The sequence below is a fragment of the Giraffa tippelskirchi genome, chromosome 5 (assembly GCF_054371585.1).
Source record: "Giraffa tippelskirchi isolate mGirTip1 chromosome 5, T2T-mGirTip1v1.2.pri, whole genome shotgun sequence".
Taxonomy (NCBI): domain Eukaryota; kingdom Metazoa; phylum Chordata; class Mammalia; order Artiodactyla; family Giraffidae; genus Giraffa; species Giraffa tippelskirchi.
This window is the reverse complement of record NC_137279.1, coordinates 124157682-124176146: the sequence shown is the minus strand read 5'-3', so window position 1 is coordinate 124176146 and position 18465 is coordinate 124157682. Positions and strand designations below refer to the sequence as shown.

The window sequence follows — 18465 nt, the reverse complement described above, 5'->3', positions numbered from 1 at the left end:
ATACAGCCTTGATGTACCACTTTTCCGATTTGGAACCAGTCTGGTGTTCCATGTCCAGTTCTAACTGTTGCTTCTTGATCTGCATACAAATTTCTCAGGAGGCAGGTCAGGTGGTCTAATATTCCCATCTCTTGAAGAATTTTCCACAGTTTGTTGTGATCCACACAGTCAAAGGCTTTGGCATAGCCAATAAAGCAGAAGTAAATGTTTTTCTGGAACTCTCTTGCTTTTTCAATGATCCAACGGCTGGTAGCAATTTGATCTTTGGTTCTTCTGCCTTTTCTAAATCTAGCTTGGACATCTAGAAGTTCACGGTTCACATACTGTTGAAGCCTGGCTTGGAGAATTTTGAGCTTTACTTTACCAGCGTGTGAGATAAGTGCAATTGTGCCATAGTTTGAACATTCTTTGGCACTGCCTTTCTTTGGAACTGGAAGGAAAACTGACCTTTTCCAGTCCTGCAGCCACTGCTGAGTTTTCAAATATGCTGGTATATTGAGTGCAGCACTTTCACCACATCATCCTTTAGGATTTGAAATAGCTCAACTGGGATTCCATCACCTCCACTAGCTTTGTTCGTAGCGATGCTTCCCTAAGGCCCACTTGACTTCACATTTCAGGATATCTGGCTCTAGGTGAGTGATCAGATCATAGTGGTTATCTGGGTCATAAAGATCTTTTTTGTATAGTTCTTCTGTGTATTCTTGCCACCTCTGCTTAATATCTTCTGCTTCTATCAGGTCCATACCGTTTCTGTCCTTTATTGTGCTAATCTTTGCATGAAATGTTCCTTTGGTATCTCTAATTTTCTTGAAGAGATCTCTAGTCTTTCCCCTTCTATTGTTTTCCTCTATTTCTTTGCAATGATCACTGAGGAAGGCTTTTTTATCTCTCCTTGCTATTTTTTGGAACTCTGTATTCAAATGGGTATATCTTTTTTCTCCTTTGCTTTTAGCTTCTCTTCTTTTCTCAGCTATTTGTAAGGCCTCCTCAGACAACCATTTTTGCCTTTTTGCATTTCGTTTTTGGGGGGATGGTCTTGATTACTGCCTTCTGTACAATGTCATGAACCTCTGTCCATAGTTCTTCAGTCATTCTCTCTATCAAATCTAATCCCTTGAATCTATTTGTCACTTCCACTGTATAATCATAGGGATTTGATTTAGGTCATACCTGAATGTTCCAGTGGTTTTCCCGACTTTCTTCAATTTAAGCCTGAATTTGGCAATAAGGACTTCATGATCTGAGCCACAATCAGCTCCCAGCCTTGATTTTGCTGACTGTATAGAGCTTCTCCATCTTTGGCTGCAAAGAATATAGTCAATCTGATTTTGGTGTTGACTATCTGGTGATGTCCATGTGTAGAGTCTTCTTGTGTTGTTGGAAGAGGGTGTCTGCTATGACCAGTGCGTTCTCTTGGCAAAACTCTGTTAGCCTTGCCCTGCTTCACTCTGTACTCCAAGGCCAAATTTGCCTGTTACTCCAGGTAGCTCTTGACTTCCTACTTTTGCATTCCAGTCCCCTATAATGAAGAGGACATCTTTTTTGGGTGTTAGTTCTAGAAGGTCTTGTAGGTCTTCACAGATCCATTCAACTTCAGCTTCTTCAGCATTATTGGCTGGGGAATAGACTTGGATTACTGGGATATTGAATGGTTTGCCTTAACAAACAGAGATCATTCTGTCACTTTGAGATTGCATCCCAGTGCTGCATTTTGGACTCTTTTGTTGACTATGATGGCTACTCTGTTTCTTCTAAGGGATTCTTGCCCATAGTAGTAGATATAATAGTCATATGAGTTAAATTCACCCATTCCAGTCCATTTTAGTTCACTGATTACTAAAATGGTGATGTTCACTCCTACCATCTCCTGTTTGACCACTTCCAATTTGCCTTGATTCATGGACCTAACATTCCAGGTTCTTATGCAATATTGCTCTTTACAGTATCAGACTTTACTTCTATCACCAGTCACATCCACAACTGGGAATTGTTTTTGCTTTGGCTCCATCTCTTCATTCTTTGTGGAGTCATTTCACCATTCTTCTCCAGTAGCATATTGGGCACCTACTGACCTGGGGAGTTCATCTTTCAGTGTCATAGCTTTTTGCCTTTTCACAGTGTTCATGGGGTTCTCAAGGCAAGAATACTGAAGTGGTTTGCTATTCCATTCTCCAGTGGGCCACATTTTGTCCAAACTCTCCACAATTACCCATCCATCTTGGTAGGGCCTACACGGCATGGCTGATAGTTTCACTGAGCTAGACAAGGCTGTGCTACATGTGATCAGTTTGGTTAGTTTTCTGTGAATGTGGTTTTCATTCTCTCTGCCTTCTGATGGATGGGGGAAAAGAGCCTTATGCACATTTCCTGATGGAAGAGACTGAGGGCGAAACTGGGTCCTGTTTTGATGGGCTCACCATGTTCAGTAAATCTTTAATCCAATCTTCCCTTGATGGGCAGGGCTTTGTTCCCTCCCTGTTGCTTAACCTGAGGACAAATTATGGTGGAAGTAATGAAGATAATGGCAATCTCCTTCAAAAGGTCTCATGCAAGCACTGCTGCACTCAGTGCCCCCAACCCTGAAGCAGGCAACCGCCAACCCATGTCTCCACCGGAGACTCCTGGACACTGATGGGCATGTCTGTGTCAGTTTCTTGTGGGGTCACTGCTCCTTTCTCCTGGGTCCTGGTGCACACAAGTTTTCATTTGCGCCCTCCAAGAGGGCTTATGCCATACCCAGGTCTGCTGCCCCCAGAGTCCCTGTGGCAGGCCACTGATGACCTGTACCTCCACAGGAGACATTCAGACACAGTTCTAATAACAAAAGCAAATACGTATTGAATGTTTATGACACTCACTGCTCTCTGTGAGTTGTATTACTTATCTCTAACTCTCATCCTCCTTGGAATAATCAGGTACCAATTTTACAGTTGAAGAGACTGATGCACAAGGGAATTAAGTGACCAGTCTGGTTATCAAGTGACACAACAGAGATTTTTTAACTCAGGTCTGTTTGATATCATGTTGATTCTGCTCTATACAGCTTCTGTTTTTATAGAAACAAATCTTACTAATTCTGGATAATTGGTACTGAAGGTAGCAGGGCACAGAAAAATGTAGCAGGCTAGATGGAATAAATATGAATAAAAGTTTAAATGTTCTTTTATCAATTAACTGTTATTATTTATTAATACTGCTTTCAAATGCTTCAGAGCATTCAAGCATGTTAATTACTCAAACTGGGAACACCATTCATTGTATTCTATTTTGCTTTAAAAAAATTCAAGTGGAAAATAAGATTGTGGTAATAGTTCAAATTAAACCAAAATATATAAAAATATAAATAGTTTTTATCCTCTCTCTTTCAATTTCTCTAAAGTAATCTATGTTAACAATTTAATGTGTAATTTTCTACTTTTTCTCTATATCAAAAAAAGTAAAGCACACATATAACACATGTATCAGGCTTATTTTTTCTTCTTGGTTTTGTTCTTTATATTTGCATTTTTTTTCTTCTAGTTTTATTGAGATACAACTGACATACAGCACTATATAAGTTTTTGGTGTATAGCATAATGATTTAACTTATATGCATCATGGAATGATTACCACAATAAATTTAGAGCACATCCATCATCACATATACACACAAAATAAAAGAAAAAAGTCCTTGTGATGAGAACTCTCAGGATTTTCTCTGTTATATACTGCAGTATTAATTATATTAATCAAGTTGTACATTACATCCCTAATACTTATTTTCTTATAACCAGAAGTTTAGGCCTTTTGACCGCCTTCACCCAATAACTCTGGTAACCACAAATCTGATCTATTTTTCTATAAGTTTGTTTATTTTTGAAGTATAACGGACCTACAATACTATGTTAATTCCTGGTACATAACAAAGTGATTCAATACTTTTATACATTCCTATACATTACAAATAATCATCATGATAAGTCTAGTCACTATCTGTCATCACACAAACATATTACATTACTATTGACTATATCATGCATTTCATACGCATGACTCATTTTTTTTTGTAATTGAAAGCTTGTACCTCTTAATCTTCTTCACCTATTTCTCTGTTTTTAAACTGAATCAATTTTATTGTATTTTTTAAAAGTCCATCCTAAGAAACATGAAGTACAGATAATTTTGTCTTACTTTAATAATTAAGTAGGAATCTTTCTTATTTAACTCATTAATTCATACAAACGGGTCCTATAGAAATGAACAAAATATTTCACACTAAGCATTCTTAAAATAACTGGAAAACCATAGAATTCTTTAGAAGTCTTCTGTAAAAACTCTAAGAACAATTAAAACACTTTTTTTAATTTGAGAAATGGAAGATAAACTAAACGATTCTTTTACCTAACTTCTAGAATTCCTTCAATGCCACCATTTCTTTTTGAGTAAGGTAAGCGTGGCTCAGTTTCCATAATATTATAACATGTCTATCATATCACGGAAAGACTTTTTTAAAAGTTCATTATTTTCTAAGAATATCATACCTTTCTTTAGTCCAACAGCTTTTCTTCAAATCTCTCTTTTCTTCCCAATCGTTCAAGATTTTTTTCCTATTTTATTAATTTTAAATAAGACCTCAACAAACAAGTATTCTATCGATAGTTAGATCTTTCTTGGTTGACTTTCTTACTCACCTTTACTCGTTAGTGAGTCTGCTTTTCCTTCTGCACATTTGTGAAAGTTCACTGAATCATTCAGCCTATTTTCTAACATGGTTTTATTATGGTTTTTGTAAATGCTTCATGTTATTTGAAAAGTATTTGAATCACAGTTTGGTGGTAAACTTAGACAAAGCACAACCTGTTAAACTCTGAGTCTAATCCTAGATCTGCTAAGAAACTTGGGCAAGTCAGTTAACCTTCTTTGTTCCCATCTACTCAAGTGTAAGGGCTTCCCAGATGGCTCAGCAGTAACGAATCCATCTGCCTGAAATGCAGGAGACTCAGGAGACATGGGTTCTATCCCTGGATCAGGAAGAGCCTCTGGAGGAGGAAATGGCAACCCACTCCAGTATTCTTGCCTGGAAAATCCCATGGACAGAGGAGCCTGGTGGGCTATAGTCCATGGGGCTTCAAAGAGTTGTACACAATTAAGCAACTAAGCACACACACATTCAAGTGTAAACTGGAAACAATAGGATCTATCTCAAAACCGTGTCATGTGGTAATTTGCAGCTTAATTAAAAGATTGTACACTGCAAGTATATAGTTTTTCTTATTATGTCTTAGTTATTTCAAATATTTCTTTTAGACTTATTTGCTTTAGACTGCTAGTTGAAATGCAGCAATTAACAGCAAATCAATTCAACAACATTTTGGAATAAGCTTTAGGTGTCATCTGTATAGACATTTACATTATACATTTTTTCTAAAATGTAAGTGCAAGCTTACAATTAGATTCATAGTAGACAATAATAACTAACATTTATCGAACACTTACAATATGTCAGACACTTTACTAGGCTTTTTATAATGGGATATATCATTATTCCCATTTTGTAACTGATAAAATCAAGGTACAAAGAGTTCAAGTGACTAATTTATTATTCTAAAGCTTGTAAATGAGAATAGGATCTTGAAATCAAGCATTTTAAGTATAGAACCTGTATTCTTGGTCACTATCATAACTTGTTAGAAATCAGGTATTCCATGGCTAGAATTGTTTTAACGTGATGATAACAAAACGTTACAACTCGACATCTTTCAAGTTTCTAAATATTACATAGATATTAAAATCTTGTAAGACCACTTATTACATTTAGTCTTTTCAGTGACTATCAAAAATTTTCCCAGCATTATACACATATACAAATGCTAACCCACTAAACATACCCAGAAAGACCTTTGAAATGAGGATCTAGGCCTCAAAAACAGATAATCCTGCTCAAAATAACACCAAGAGCTGGGGAATAATCATTTGGCCTCTGCTTCAATATTCTTGTCATACGATGTACTCCACCTTAAAAGGCAGTTAATTTTATTTCCAAGCAACCACATGCATTCAAAAAGCCTTAATTGCTGAATTACCATGAAATGTTAAATTAACTGAAACTGGGCATGCATTCTGACTCCTGTTAGTCACAAGCTTTTTAGTTTAGTCACTTAGCCCAGAGTTTATTCTGCCTCACCTAAATGATTATACAATAAAATAATCAAGTGAAGGCAGTGACATAGAAAATTTGCTGCTTCTAATTTCATACATTATCTATTTATCATCTGTTTATCAGCATGAAGTAGAATGATATGTTAATAGTGTGGACTGTAGAGCCAGATTTCATGGGTTTGAATCCCACTTTTACCACATACTAGCTATGTGAACTTGGGCATATTATTTAACAACTTTTGGCTTCAGTCTCCTCATTTCCAAAACATGGAAAACAGAAAAGTACCTCATAAGGTTGCTTTTCTAAGGTACAAATAAATTTAATAAAAGTGAATGACTTAGAACAGTGCCTGGACTGCAGTAAATATTATGTAAGTATAAGCAGTTAATCTAGTCTAACTACCTGTCTCACTGTCTATCCATCTATCCATCCATCCATCTATCCATTCAGTTACAATCTCCAACTTGCCTTTCCTTAGCTTTGATCTGAAAAAGAATATAAAGTAGCTATACACACTTTGGGGGAGTCGCAGGTGGCTCAGTGGTAAAGAATCTGCCTGCCAATGCAGGAGATACAGGAGATGAGGGTTCAATCACTGGGTTGGGAAGATCCCCTTGAGTAGAAAATGACAAACCACTCTAGTATTCTTGCTAGTATCCTCTGTCCATGAAGACTTCCATGACTGAGTGACTGAACAATAAAACAACAAAAATCCATACTTGGGGTTGGGGGAAGGGGTGGCAGAAAACTATTCTAAGAAATTCTCAGAGTAGTGGTAGTTACATGATTTCTAAAATTCTCTGAATCATTTTGTAAAACCTCTCAGAGAAATTAGGGAAGTAAAACTGCAAACCCTTGTATAATATATTCAACAAAATGAGGAACGCAGTTCTTTTCCTTCTCCTTTCCTTACCTCTCCCTTCCTTATCGATCTATGTAGTTCTAAAGTCATTGGCTGGGGACGAGCAAGGTAGGTGACTAGGAAGTTTTGAGGAAGAGTCATGAGGGCCCAGTGGGGGCATCAGAGCCTGAGCACAGTGAGAATGACAGACACGTGGAGGGTGGCTTGGGGAAGTACATCAGAGCCCTGGTGGGAAGAGAAGTCTTCCATGGGTCAAGGAGAACAAGTAAAGGACATAAGAGACCAAGCAGGGTAGAAAGACATGAAGCTACATTTCTTGGTGCCTGCTCAGTCAGTTACTCAATCTTGTCCAACTCTTTGTGACCCCATGGGCCGTAGCCAGCCAGGCTCCTCTGTCCATGGAATTTTTCAGGCAAGAATACTGGAGTGGGTTGCCATTGCCTACTCCAGGGACACTTCTTGGATTCTCTCTAATTTTCTTCTGTTAAAAGAATACGTGAGGCCCACTGCCAACTTTCAACATAGCAACACTGTCAGTTAGTCTCAACTATCCAAAACTGGGGACCCAAGTTCTCTGGGATCTTAGACCACTTTGAAGTGGACCTGGGACAGGTAAACACTGGATTGGTTTGGGCCCCACTGGGCACTAAGTCTGTGACTATCTCTTATCTCCAACTAGACATCTATCTTTCCTGATTCTATTCTGTCCTGCTGACTGTTAGTGTTCAGGGATTTATATCCAACTGGTCCTACATATTCCTATCATGTACCTCTGTCTGCTTTGTATCTCAGCCTATTTGAGATTTCCTAACCTCAACATCTATTTAATTTTATGAAATACTGCTAGTCCAGATCCTAGTTAAAAAAAAAAAATGAAAAGAACCTGACTTCAAAGTGGTTTATTTGGACTCTCTGCTAGGAATAGTATGGTCACCTGGTTTTGACACCTATGCCTCTCAGCTGGACTTTCCTTGTCTTGGCCTATCAGTTATAGTCAGACCCCTGGCAATCACCCATCAAATCCCTGACCTAAAACTTTCAGCTTTGGATTTTAATCACCTCAAGTTCATTGGTGTCAAATCAAATTCATTCTTCCCATTTACTCTGTAATTGCTTCCTTTTGTTTGTCACATGCCTGTATATCAGCTCTGTGCCTCTATTTTGCTTCATTCAACAAATATCTGAGGACTATCTACTGACCAGCAAAGCCCTGTGTTTGGAATTGCGGGTTAAATACTGAACCAGGTGAGGTCTCCACCCCAGACCTTATGCTTTGTCATAAGGTGAAAGAGCTGATGACATCACTGTTAATTACCAGTTTTGTTAAATTCTGTGGAGAAAAGGCACAAGCAGATGTAGGCCTAGATTTGGGGGAGGAGCCTAAATTTCATACAATTTGCAGATACTTCTTTAAAAATAAAAATGATTTAAAAATTAAAAAGAGAAAATCAGGTACAGGGCCTTGGAAGTAGCTTGTACAAGTTAGGGCTCTGAAGCTTAAGCTTCATTAACTTTATGATAAACTAGCTTCTGAGGATAGGATTTCAGAAGGAGTAGGAGGTTAATCTACTAGTCAGGGAGCTCTGAAAGGAGGAAGAGAGAACATTTCAGGCCAGGGTAATGGCAAAAGCTCTGAGGTACAAGTGTGTTGGAGGAGTAAAAGAAGGCCATTGGGGTCTGGAATGTAAAGAACAAACCCAAGGCGACACCAGGGGAATGGCCAGGTACCACACCATACAGGTCAAGTTAAGAGTTTTACACGGTAAGAAAGCTAGTGGGAAGACTGTGGGTTGATTGAAAGCAAAGAGATGAATGGTGCTTTCAGATTAGGACGGTAGCAACTCATATTGAGGGCTTCCCAGGTGGCGCTAGTGGTAAAGAACCTGCCTGCCCATGCAGGTTAGATAGAAGAGCAGGTTTGATCCCTGGGTTGGGAAGATCCCCTGGAGGAGGACAAGGCTACCCACTCCAGTACACTTGTCTGGAGAATCCCATGGACAGAGGAGCCTGGCAGGCTGCAGTTCATAGGGTCGCACAGAGTCGGACATGACTGAAATGACTTAGCACACACAAACGCAATGCATATTAAGCCACACTTAATTTATATGTCTCCTCAAATTTGATGGCCTTACTTGCCACCCAAGCTTTTGCCACTAGCTTAGGAAAGAACCTTGGTGCCTGTTGCTATCCTCAGCTTTCCTGTCATTGCCAGCTCTCATAGCTCCCTCAGGATGAGAGCAGGACTCTCCACTGAACGTGTCAGAGTGGGAGCTCCAGGAGGGCCAGTGCTCTCAACATGCTGTGGGATTTGGCTTCTGAAGCAGCTGCTTAAGGAGGGAAGGACACGCAGCCCAAATGTGCAGAAGAAAGTAAACCTTTGGAGTGTAAAGTGTGACGAGTGAGAGAGAAGAAACAGAAGGAACCAGTAGATATGTCCTTCACTCATCTTCTTCTCTAAACTGTTGTGAGGCAGGATGATCCCACACAGCCCTCCCATCCCACATGGCTGAGCAATTGGCTCCATCTCCTTGTGAAGTGGCAGCCAGCTCTGGAACGCACCACGCTCCATCTGCTTTCCCTTCTTCCCATTGCCTTCACTCCCCTCACGCCCCCCTTACTCTTATTGCTTTGGAATTGAATCCTTCAGTGAAGCATCTTCACATTAATTTTGACTCAGGCTCTGTTTTCTAAGTTAACACACATTAAGAAAGAAATGGATTCCAAATCTATTCAAATGAGTTCAAGATCTATTTAAGATCTACTATGGGGTATGGTTCAATTTGGTATACACATTTAAACTGTGAACATGTCTACATAGATGAGGCTATACCTTATTCACCTTTGTTTTGGCTGGTCAGGGACTCTGCAAATAGTAAGTGCTTCAGAGATCTTCCTTCCATGGAATTGGAATAGTTTATCAATGTCCCAGAAAATTAGGATAGCATGTGATCAGATACCTGAACCAAAGAAATTGAGCAGAGCCTAACAATGCTACTGATTTTACACCAAGCTGTAAAAACTTTTCTGGAGGCTGCTTCTGTTTTATGGTGCTCAAAAAACAAGACAAATTAAAACCAGTTTGAGGAATAAGACATTAAAAGTGTGTGTATTCTGGAGTTAAGAGTGAAAAGGAAAGTTTGGTTCAACATGGTTCTATTTCCAAGAATATGCATATGAAAAAAATGGTATACTGCATGCACACTGACTTTTAAAAACAGCATTTGGTAGATTTTACCATATTTTAAGAATATACTAGGTTTCTGTTTTTTTTTTTTTAACCCCTCCACATGGTCTTAAATGTTTATTCAAAATAATACAATTAAATGGTAGTCTCCAATGAAATAAATAATAATGGTCCCTTCTTGTCCAAATTTTCATTCTGATATAGAGTTTCTCTCTCAATCTCTATTTTTTCATGTTCTTGTACAACTGGATCTGCTCTGCTGTTACACACATGCATTTCTGTTTTCAGATATAACAGTCAAGAGATGATAGCAAGATTTTCTGAATTCCTTGTTGTGCAATTCAAGAATTAATCTACTCTATGGAGAGGAACTTCATGAATTTAAAGTATATCCATCATCATATTAGGTGATTTGCTGAACTTAAAAGCAATGGCTTGTAGAAGCTGGTATGTTCTCTCAGATTCTTACCCTTCATTATCACCACCCCCAAACAAATGTACATTGTGAGTAGTATAGTAACTTTGGCTTGAACACTTTTGTTTTTGTTGATTTGTTTTAATGTGGGCTCTTCCATTGTAAGAAAATCTGTTTTAATCTGTTGTGAAGCATGTGTTCACAGAAACAAAACCAAATACTGACTCTATGCAGCTTTATTGGGTGCCTACCATATGAGCTATGATGGAATCATGCTGCCTATTGCATCCCTCCAGGGGAATATGAAGACCTGGGGATAGTTCCTTCATGTGTTATGCCCTGAGCTGGTCCATATTTCAAAGATTAGAGGGAACTGTTTTTTAATTGACACTATAGATTGAACTCCTTGATATGTAAATTGTTCTGTTGAGAGATCTAACAGACTATTTTGACTGAAGGGAAGGCATACTTTTTTCCTTTTCTTTCTTTCAAACATATTTTCCTTTTTTTCTTCCTTCCTCTTTTACTTTGATTGATTGCTAATGAGAAGCTAGAAAATATTGAATAGAACTACAATTAAAGAATTAGATATAGAATGTGAGAAATATGGAAAGTATCTTTAAGCTGTATCTTTATACATATATAAAAGCTTTTGACTTTTTAAAGGTAAAATTGGCTTATTTAAAAATTAATGCTTATTATTGACAAAAATACTTTCAGTATTTTATTCTACAGAAGGCAGAGGAGCAAGTAGTGTGATAAAGCCATTCATCACAGTCAGCTTTAAATTGGCAAAACTCATGCCAAACCTGGGCTCTGTGGAAAATTTCATGGTCAATTAGGTAAATACATGTGTAAAATGGACCCAGCAACAAAGATCATGAAGCCAATTACTGATCATATTTAATTTCATCCCTCTATGTCCCAGAAACAATTTTTGCCCTCACAGATCTAAGATATCCAAATAAACTGTACAATCACAATTTTTAAATGCTGTAGAAAGCTTTATAACATTTTATAAGGCAGAGCTATTAGTTCATAATTATTGTTAAGTTTAGTCTGAACTTCTTAGAGGTTTTCAAGAAACTCCAGCTATAGTGTTTTTCACAATAGGATGATGGACATAAGTACACAATTTTAAGTATGTATTTTTCTATTTGAAATAGAAATTTGAGGCATATGGTTAGTTGCTTGCATTTGTGTAAGATTCAATTTATATTATAGAAAACTCGCTGACTAGTGTTCCATTCAGGAGCATTCTGTCCTACCATTTGATGCATGTCTGTATTCAAACTAGAATAGTATTAAATGAACCTTTTATATTTTAAATATTCAAGAGCTTTATATTCAAAATTTCTTTTCTTGCTGTCAAACTAGCTTGCCTAAAGGCAAGGTAAGATCAAGTTAGACTCTCAAAGGTAGAATTAAATTTTATCATGGCATCCATCATAATATACAGTTTGCTTAATATGCAAATGAAGAGTATATGGAGTCAAAGAATAAAGGATTTTTAGGCAGTGTGTGAAATCCAAGGGACTACTTTTATAGAATAGATTCCTTTTAAATTTACATTTCCATCATTTTAATGAAAACACAGGGTAAACAAATTGTAATAGAAATGTTTTAAGTTACCATTTTCCACTCAATTTTTCTTCTACTGGGTTATTTTTCATGACAGCTCTTTATTTAAAACTAATAAAAATAGAGGGGAAGAAATAAAATAAATATAAAGAAATCATTACCTCAGCCTTTCTGGAGAGTTCCATCCAGTCATTTCTGTTGTAACTGCACATGATGCTAGCAATCACAATCTTTAAAAAGAAAAAGGAAAGAAAATTAGTTCAAATAGTTATGTCTTTGTACACAGGGGTATATGATATTTACATATATGTGTTTACAATGGCATTTTATAAAAATTAGTTTTCCATCTGCTGAAAGAAATCAATAAAGTATAGCATGGAATTATAGTGAAGCAAAGGATAAGATCTGGGGCTTCAGACTTAGGTTAGAGACTTTCTCATTTACTGTCTTTGAATGCTTGAGCAAGTTACTTAACTTTCCTATCCTCAGCATTCTCATTTTTAAAATGGAGATAACAATACTGACTTTGCCAACCTCAAAAAGTGATAGGGAGAATTACATGAATTTGTGTATGCAAAAAGAGTTGTCTAAGTTATACAATGATGTAGTGCGTGTGTACTCAGTCATGTTCAACTCTTTGTGACTCTATGGACGGCAGCCCAGCAGGCTCCTTTGTCCATGGGATTTTTCAGGCAGGAGTACTGGAGCAGGTTGCCATTTCCTACGCCAGGAGATCTTCCTGACACAGGGAATGAACCCTGGTCTTCTGCATCTCCTGAACTGGTAGGCAGATTCTTTACCACTGAGCTACCTGGGAAGCCTATAATGATGTAGAAATATTTATTAATGTAATTACTGGTATAGCTAAAAGGTTTCAAGGTATGGAAAGGAAACAAATTAGTGTCTTCTTCAATCATACCTTATTATAGTATGGATAATTACACCTTACATATTCAGAGTAAATTATAGTTTTAAAGTTTGTTAAATGTTGATTATTTAACTACGGTATTACAGCATCTTATAATGGAGGCTTCATAGAGTAGTAGTTACTAGTATCTGCTCTGAAGCCAGAATGTCTAGATTAGAGTTCAGACTCTATCACTAACTGTGTGGTTCTGGGCAAGACATTTAATTTCCTCATTGGTTAAATATGGATAACACTACTATCTACTTGCTGCTGTTGTGTCTGACTCTTTTGCAACCCATGAACTATAGCCCACCAGGCTCCTCTGTTCGTGGCATTTCCTGGGCAAGAATGGTTGCCATTTCTTTCTCCAGGGGATCTTCCTGACCTAGGGCTAGACCCCACGTCTCCTGCATTGGCAGGTCCTTTACCACTGAGCCACCAGGGAAACCCACTATCTACTTAGAAAAGTAATAATCAAATTGCTACGAGTTTATGGCTCTAATAATGTACTAGGTAATGTTTTAATGGATTTTATCCTAGTAACTTACTTAATCGTTCTCAAATTATTCTCCCCATTTTACAGATGAAGATGCTGAGGTACTGAGACATAAAGGTTATGGAGCTAATGAAGAGCAGAGCCAGGACTCAGACCCAGAAATTTGACTGAGAATCTGTGCTTTTAATCATTAGTTTTTGCTAGCCTAATGTAAATATTCAGTATATGTCAGTAATTACTTTTTATTATTACCATTTAAAGACTATGAGATCATGACACAAAGTCTGTGCCAAATCTCAAGCCACAGAGTCTAGAGGAAGAGTTCACTAACAGCCACTAGGCTCTCACCACATACAGCTTTTTTTTTTTTAATATGTCTAAAAAAACAAAACAAAGATGCGATGAACAAGTCAGATGAATGCTTTTATCAATAAGAGAAAGAAAATAAGCTGTAATCATACAGGAGAGAGTTCTGAATACCAGAGCTCTAAATACTGAATAAGCCTGTCCTTAACATTGGGTCAATTTTTTCCTGATAGGCTATAATCCTCCATGGGTGTCTGGACTGCTCTGCACCATTCATCATTTTATCTACAATAACCAGCATGATGTTTGGCACATAGTAGAATTGATTGAATAAATGTAGGAGGTCACTAAAGGTTTAGGAACACAGAGTTGCATTTTCAGTTTATCCTTTTAAGATTAAGCAGAAATGAACACCATGAGATAGAGAAGGAAAAAAATAAAGAATTCGTGAAAACTTTTGGCAAATGATTGGTGTATGATTCAGAGAGAAGAGTGAGCAGAACAGTTGTGAATGCTGGTCTTGGTGACAGAGAAAGGGTCAGATGTCAAAATACACAGAAACTGTGTGTATTAAGATTGAAAAAGAAGAATCAGGAGATCTGAGAGGCTGATTGTGAGTGACTGAGAAAATCTTACATCTTTAGTCAGACAAACACAAGAGGATGCTGAGAAAAAAGGAAGCCAGGAGAAACAGTGTATTCAAACAGATTCCTATGTAGAGAGAGGAACAAACAGAGAAAAGTAAAAGTAGATGATGAATAGAGGAGGAAAATTAAGAATGCACGATTGTTTGTTTTTTATTGAGTTTAGGATTCAGCTTTTGTGTGGTTTTTAAGAACGGGGGAGGAAAAAAAAAATGCAAGAATGACCCTTGGCCTTTTCTATAGGGGCTGAAAGAAAGTGAAAAATCAAATTCCAAACTTGTCCATCTGCAAGCAAGAAAGGGTCACCAGCATAATTATGCATCTTCAATACACTCTTTCTGCCATTTTCACATGCTACAAAATCTTGACATTATTCTGCCCCACCCTCCAGTTAGAAAACAGACCAGGGAGGAATACCCCAGAGAGGTACCAGACCTTCAGGGACTATACTTTTACCTCCTCTTGAGTATTCCTTGCATGTAAAAGAGGGAGACTTCATTTGAAATGAAAACCAATTGGGATGAAGGCTGGGGGCAGTTGGACAGATCCTACTGTCCTCAGTGGCCTCGAGGTCAAGTCAACAAATACACCTCTTTAAAATGTTTTTAATTTATTTATTTTAATTGGAGGCTAATTACTTTACAATATTGTAGTGGTGTTTACCATACATTGACATGAATCAGCCATGGGTGTACATGTGTTCCCCATCCTGAACCCCTCTCCCACCTCCCTCCCTACCCTATCCCTCTGGGTCATCCTAGTGCACCAGCCCTGAGCGCCCTGTCTCATGCATCAAACCTGGACTGGCAATCTGTTTCACATATGATAATATACATGTTTCAATGCTATTCTCTCAGATCATCCCACCCTCGCCTTCTCCCACAGAGTCCAAAAGACTGTGCTATAAAGAAAGGTTAATCTAAGGATTTAGGGAAGGAGCAGACTCCCCGAGCTTGCTGGTAAAATGTCAAGAGCAAGGTTAGATCCAAAGATTCAGACTGAAAAAATGACTTTGGCATTACTGATTCTGTGGTGAGAGAGACAAACAGTAGACCTAGGTTTTTAGGGAGTTCTATTATTCAAACCAAGAAAAGATAGACAAAAAACAAAAACAAAACTTGCCTCCAGTTATGACAAAGTAACTCTCAAGTTTATACTCCCATATAAATGTGAAGTGACTGCTAAATCAGGATGGCATCCTCCTCCCTAGTGTCCCCTTCAGGCACCACAGAGGACAACAGGGAAGATCCTTCTAGTTGGGCAGGATCCAGGTAGGCAGATGACCACTTCCAGGGAAGCAGGGTTTACTGGCCCTGACAACTGGATATGATAGATGTTCTCAAGTAGGGACTAACATAGTTCCTCTACTAAATTGTGATTTTTATTTTGACAAAGCTGTTTTTTCTTCAAATATATATTGATTGTGCCTGGATTGGTTACAATCATCATTTGCCTTTTAAGTCCCCAGGATTATGAGGAGCTACATTTGGGCTTGATGGAGAGAAGTAAATAACACCCAGAGAACTGTCCTGAACATTGAGAACACTGGTGCCATTGAATGCTTAGGAACGCAGTGACTGGGTATGATTTGGGGCATGCTGTCATTGGGGAGGGGTGGCCACAGGTGGGAGAGATAGATTATGTTGAGCAGACAGAAGTTTTGTGTGCTCTGAACAGCGAAGCACTGTTCTTGGTTCCTCATCTTCAAAAAACAGATTCTACCTTCTTATCCAAAAAGCAGGGAAAATATCTCCAACAGGGTTAATCACAGTAATCAGCTACTCTACTCTCATTAAAGTCCTTCAGTTGAGCTGGGGAGATAAAAGACTTTTTTCCTCTTTGGTCCCTAAGCTGGAATGAAGTGTATTCACAGCAGCTGGTAATCACTGATGGATTTCTTACTTACCCAAGCCAACCCTCCCACTCCCACTCAAAGCTAGCTGCACTAGGATGAAAAAAAGCAGAGATAGAGGAAAGTAGAGATGCAAGATGGAGACATGGTTCTGTCATTTTTAAGTCTGGTGTACCACTAACATGCCTGTTCAAGTGAACCAATAAATATCACTTTTGACTTAAGAAAACTCAAGCTATATTCTGGTTTCTATCACTGAGAGTCTTGACAATTACTACATGAAAAACTAAAATTGTCATTTTTAAAATAACTGCCTAAGCATTTTTTCTGTCAAGTAAATTTAAAGGAAAAATAACTTTATACCTTATTTTTAAATGCTAAATTATCTAATAAGTCTAAATATCTTTATCTAAAACCAAGGGATGGTTAGTGAAAATATATGTTGACATTCTATTTCAGAGGAATAAAGATGACCCAAAATCATTTTATTCTTGATTAAAAGATATAAGGATTTTTCAAAAAGCCAGGCTAAAACACATCAACAGTAAAAGAACACTGAACAGAATTTAATCTTTCTTTGAGGATTAGAAATCCCTTCCATGTTTTGCAGTGCTTGGTTTTTAATCAAGCGAAGGAAGACAGGTTACTTTTTTCCTATGGAAAAAAGAGTTAATGTATATTTTATATTGTGAAACATCATGAAAAGTTACTAGAAATGAATACCCAATGAAACATTTTTAAAACAGAGCAACATTTCACTATATTTCATTTAATTTATGTCATTTCTAATGCTCCATTTTTATGGCTCATATTTTAAAACATTATTGGATGAGTTTATACATAAAAGACAAATGCTATATAGTGTTTTAAATAATCCTACATTTTATGAACATTTTAAGAGTCAAGTGAGAGATTCAAACAATTAGTTAATCACTTACTATGGAAACAGAGTATCTACTGTAGTAGGCACTAAATGACATACAGAGGAGTTTAAGACACTGACTCAGAGTCTTTGATTATTCAACAATCAGTTATTTCTTTGAGACCTATGTGCCAGTAACTGTAACTCTGAAGTGATGAAGGAAACAGGGAAAGTCCCTACATTTTTTTTTTTTAAGGCTTAGAGAACTTTATTTTTGTTTAATTTTTTAAAATAAATTTATTCATTTTAATTGGAGGCTAATTACTTTACAATATTGTAGTGGTTTTGCCATACATTGACATGAATCCACCACGGGTATACATGTGTTCCCTCTCCTGAACCCCCTTCCCACCTCTCTCCCTATCCCATCCCTCTGGGTCATCCCAGTGCACCAGCCCTGAGCACCCTGTCTCATGCATCGAACCTGGACTGGTGATCTGTTTCACATATGATAATATACATGTTTCAATGCCATTCTCCCAGATCATCCCACCTTCGCCCTCTCCTGCAGAGTCCAAAAGACTGTTCTATACATCTGTGTCTCTTTTGCTATCTTGCATATAGGGTTATCGTTACCATTTTTCTAAACTCCACATTAGAATACTGTATTGGTGTTTTCCTTTCTGGCTTACTTCACTCTGTATAATAGGCTCCAGTTTCATCTACCTCATTAGAACTGACTCGAATGTATTCTTTTTAATGGCTGAGTAATATTCCATTGTGTATATGTACCACACCTTTCTTATCCATTCATCTGTTGATGGACATCTAGGTTGCTTCCATGTTCTGGCTATCATAAACAGGGCTGCGATGAACACTGAGGTACACGTGTCTCTTTCAATTCTGGTTTCCTCTGTGTGTATGCCCAGCAGTGGGATTGCTGGGTCACATGGCAGTTTTATTTCCAGTTTTTTAAGGAATCTCCACACTGTTCTCCATAGTGGCTGTACTAGTTGGCATTCCTACCAACAGTGTAAGAGGGTTCCCTTTATAAGCTGGATCAAGGAACTACCTGCATTTTTAAGAAGGGAAAAAAAGTCATTAAAGAATCCATTATTTGGACTATTTTCGGGTCAAGATTTAAAAACAATACAGGCGAGCAAGATGGAGAATTACAGGGATGCATAAAGCCACATTAGATGATCTGGGTGAAA

The 18465-nt window shown here is 37.7% G+C and overlaps 1 protein-coding gene across 4 annotated transcripts in view; it reads right to left on the bottom strand.

The window, feature by feature from the left end:
• The window catches only part of DPYD (dihydropyrimidine dehydrogenase), a 913720-nt gene that overhangs the window by 303993 nt on the left and 591262 nt on the right, over window positions 1-18465 (bottom strand). For all 4 annotated transcript variants that reach the window (XR_014054766.1, XR_014054765.1, XM_081493632.1 and 1 more), the window contains exon 15: window positions 12346-12414. Coding sequence is in view for 2 of the 4 variants with exons in the window: in XM_081493632.1 (XP_081349758.1) it covers window positions 12346-12414 (69 nt within the window). In the remaining 2 variants the exon portion in view is untranslated. The remainder of the gene's footprint in view (window positions 1-12345; window positions 12415-18465) is intronic.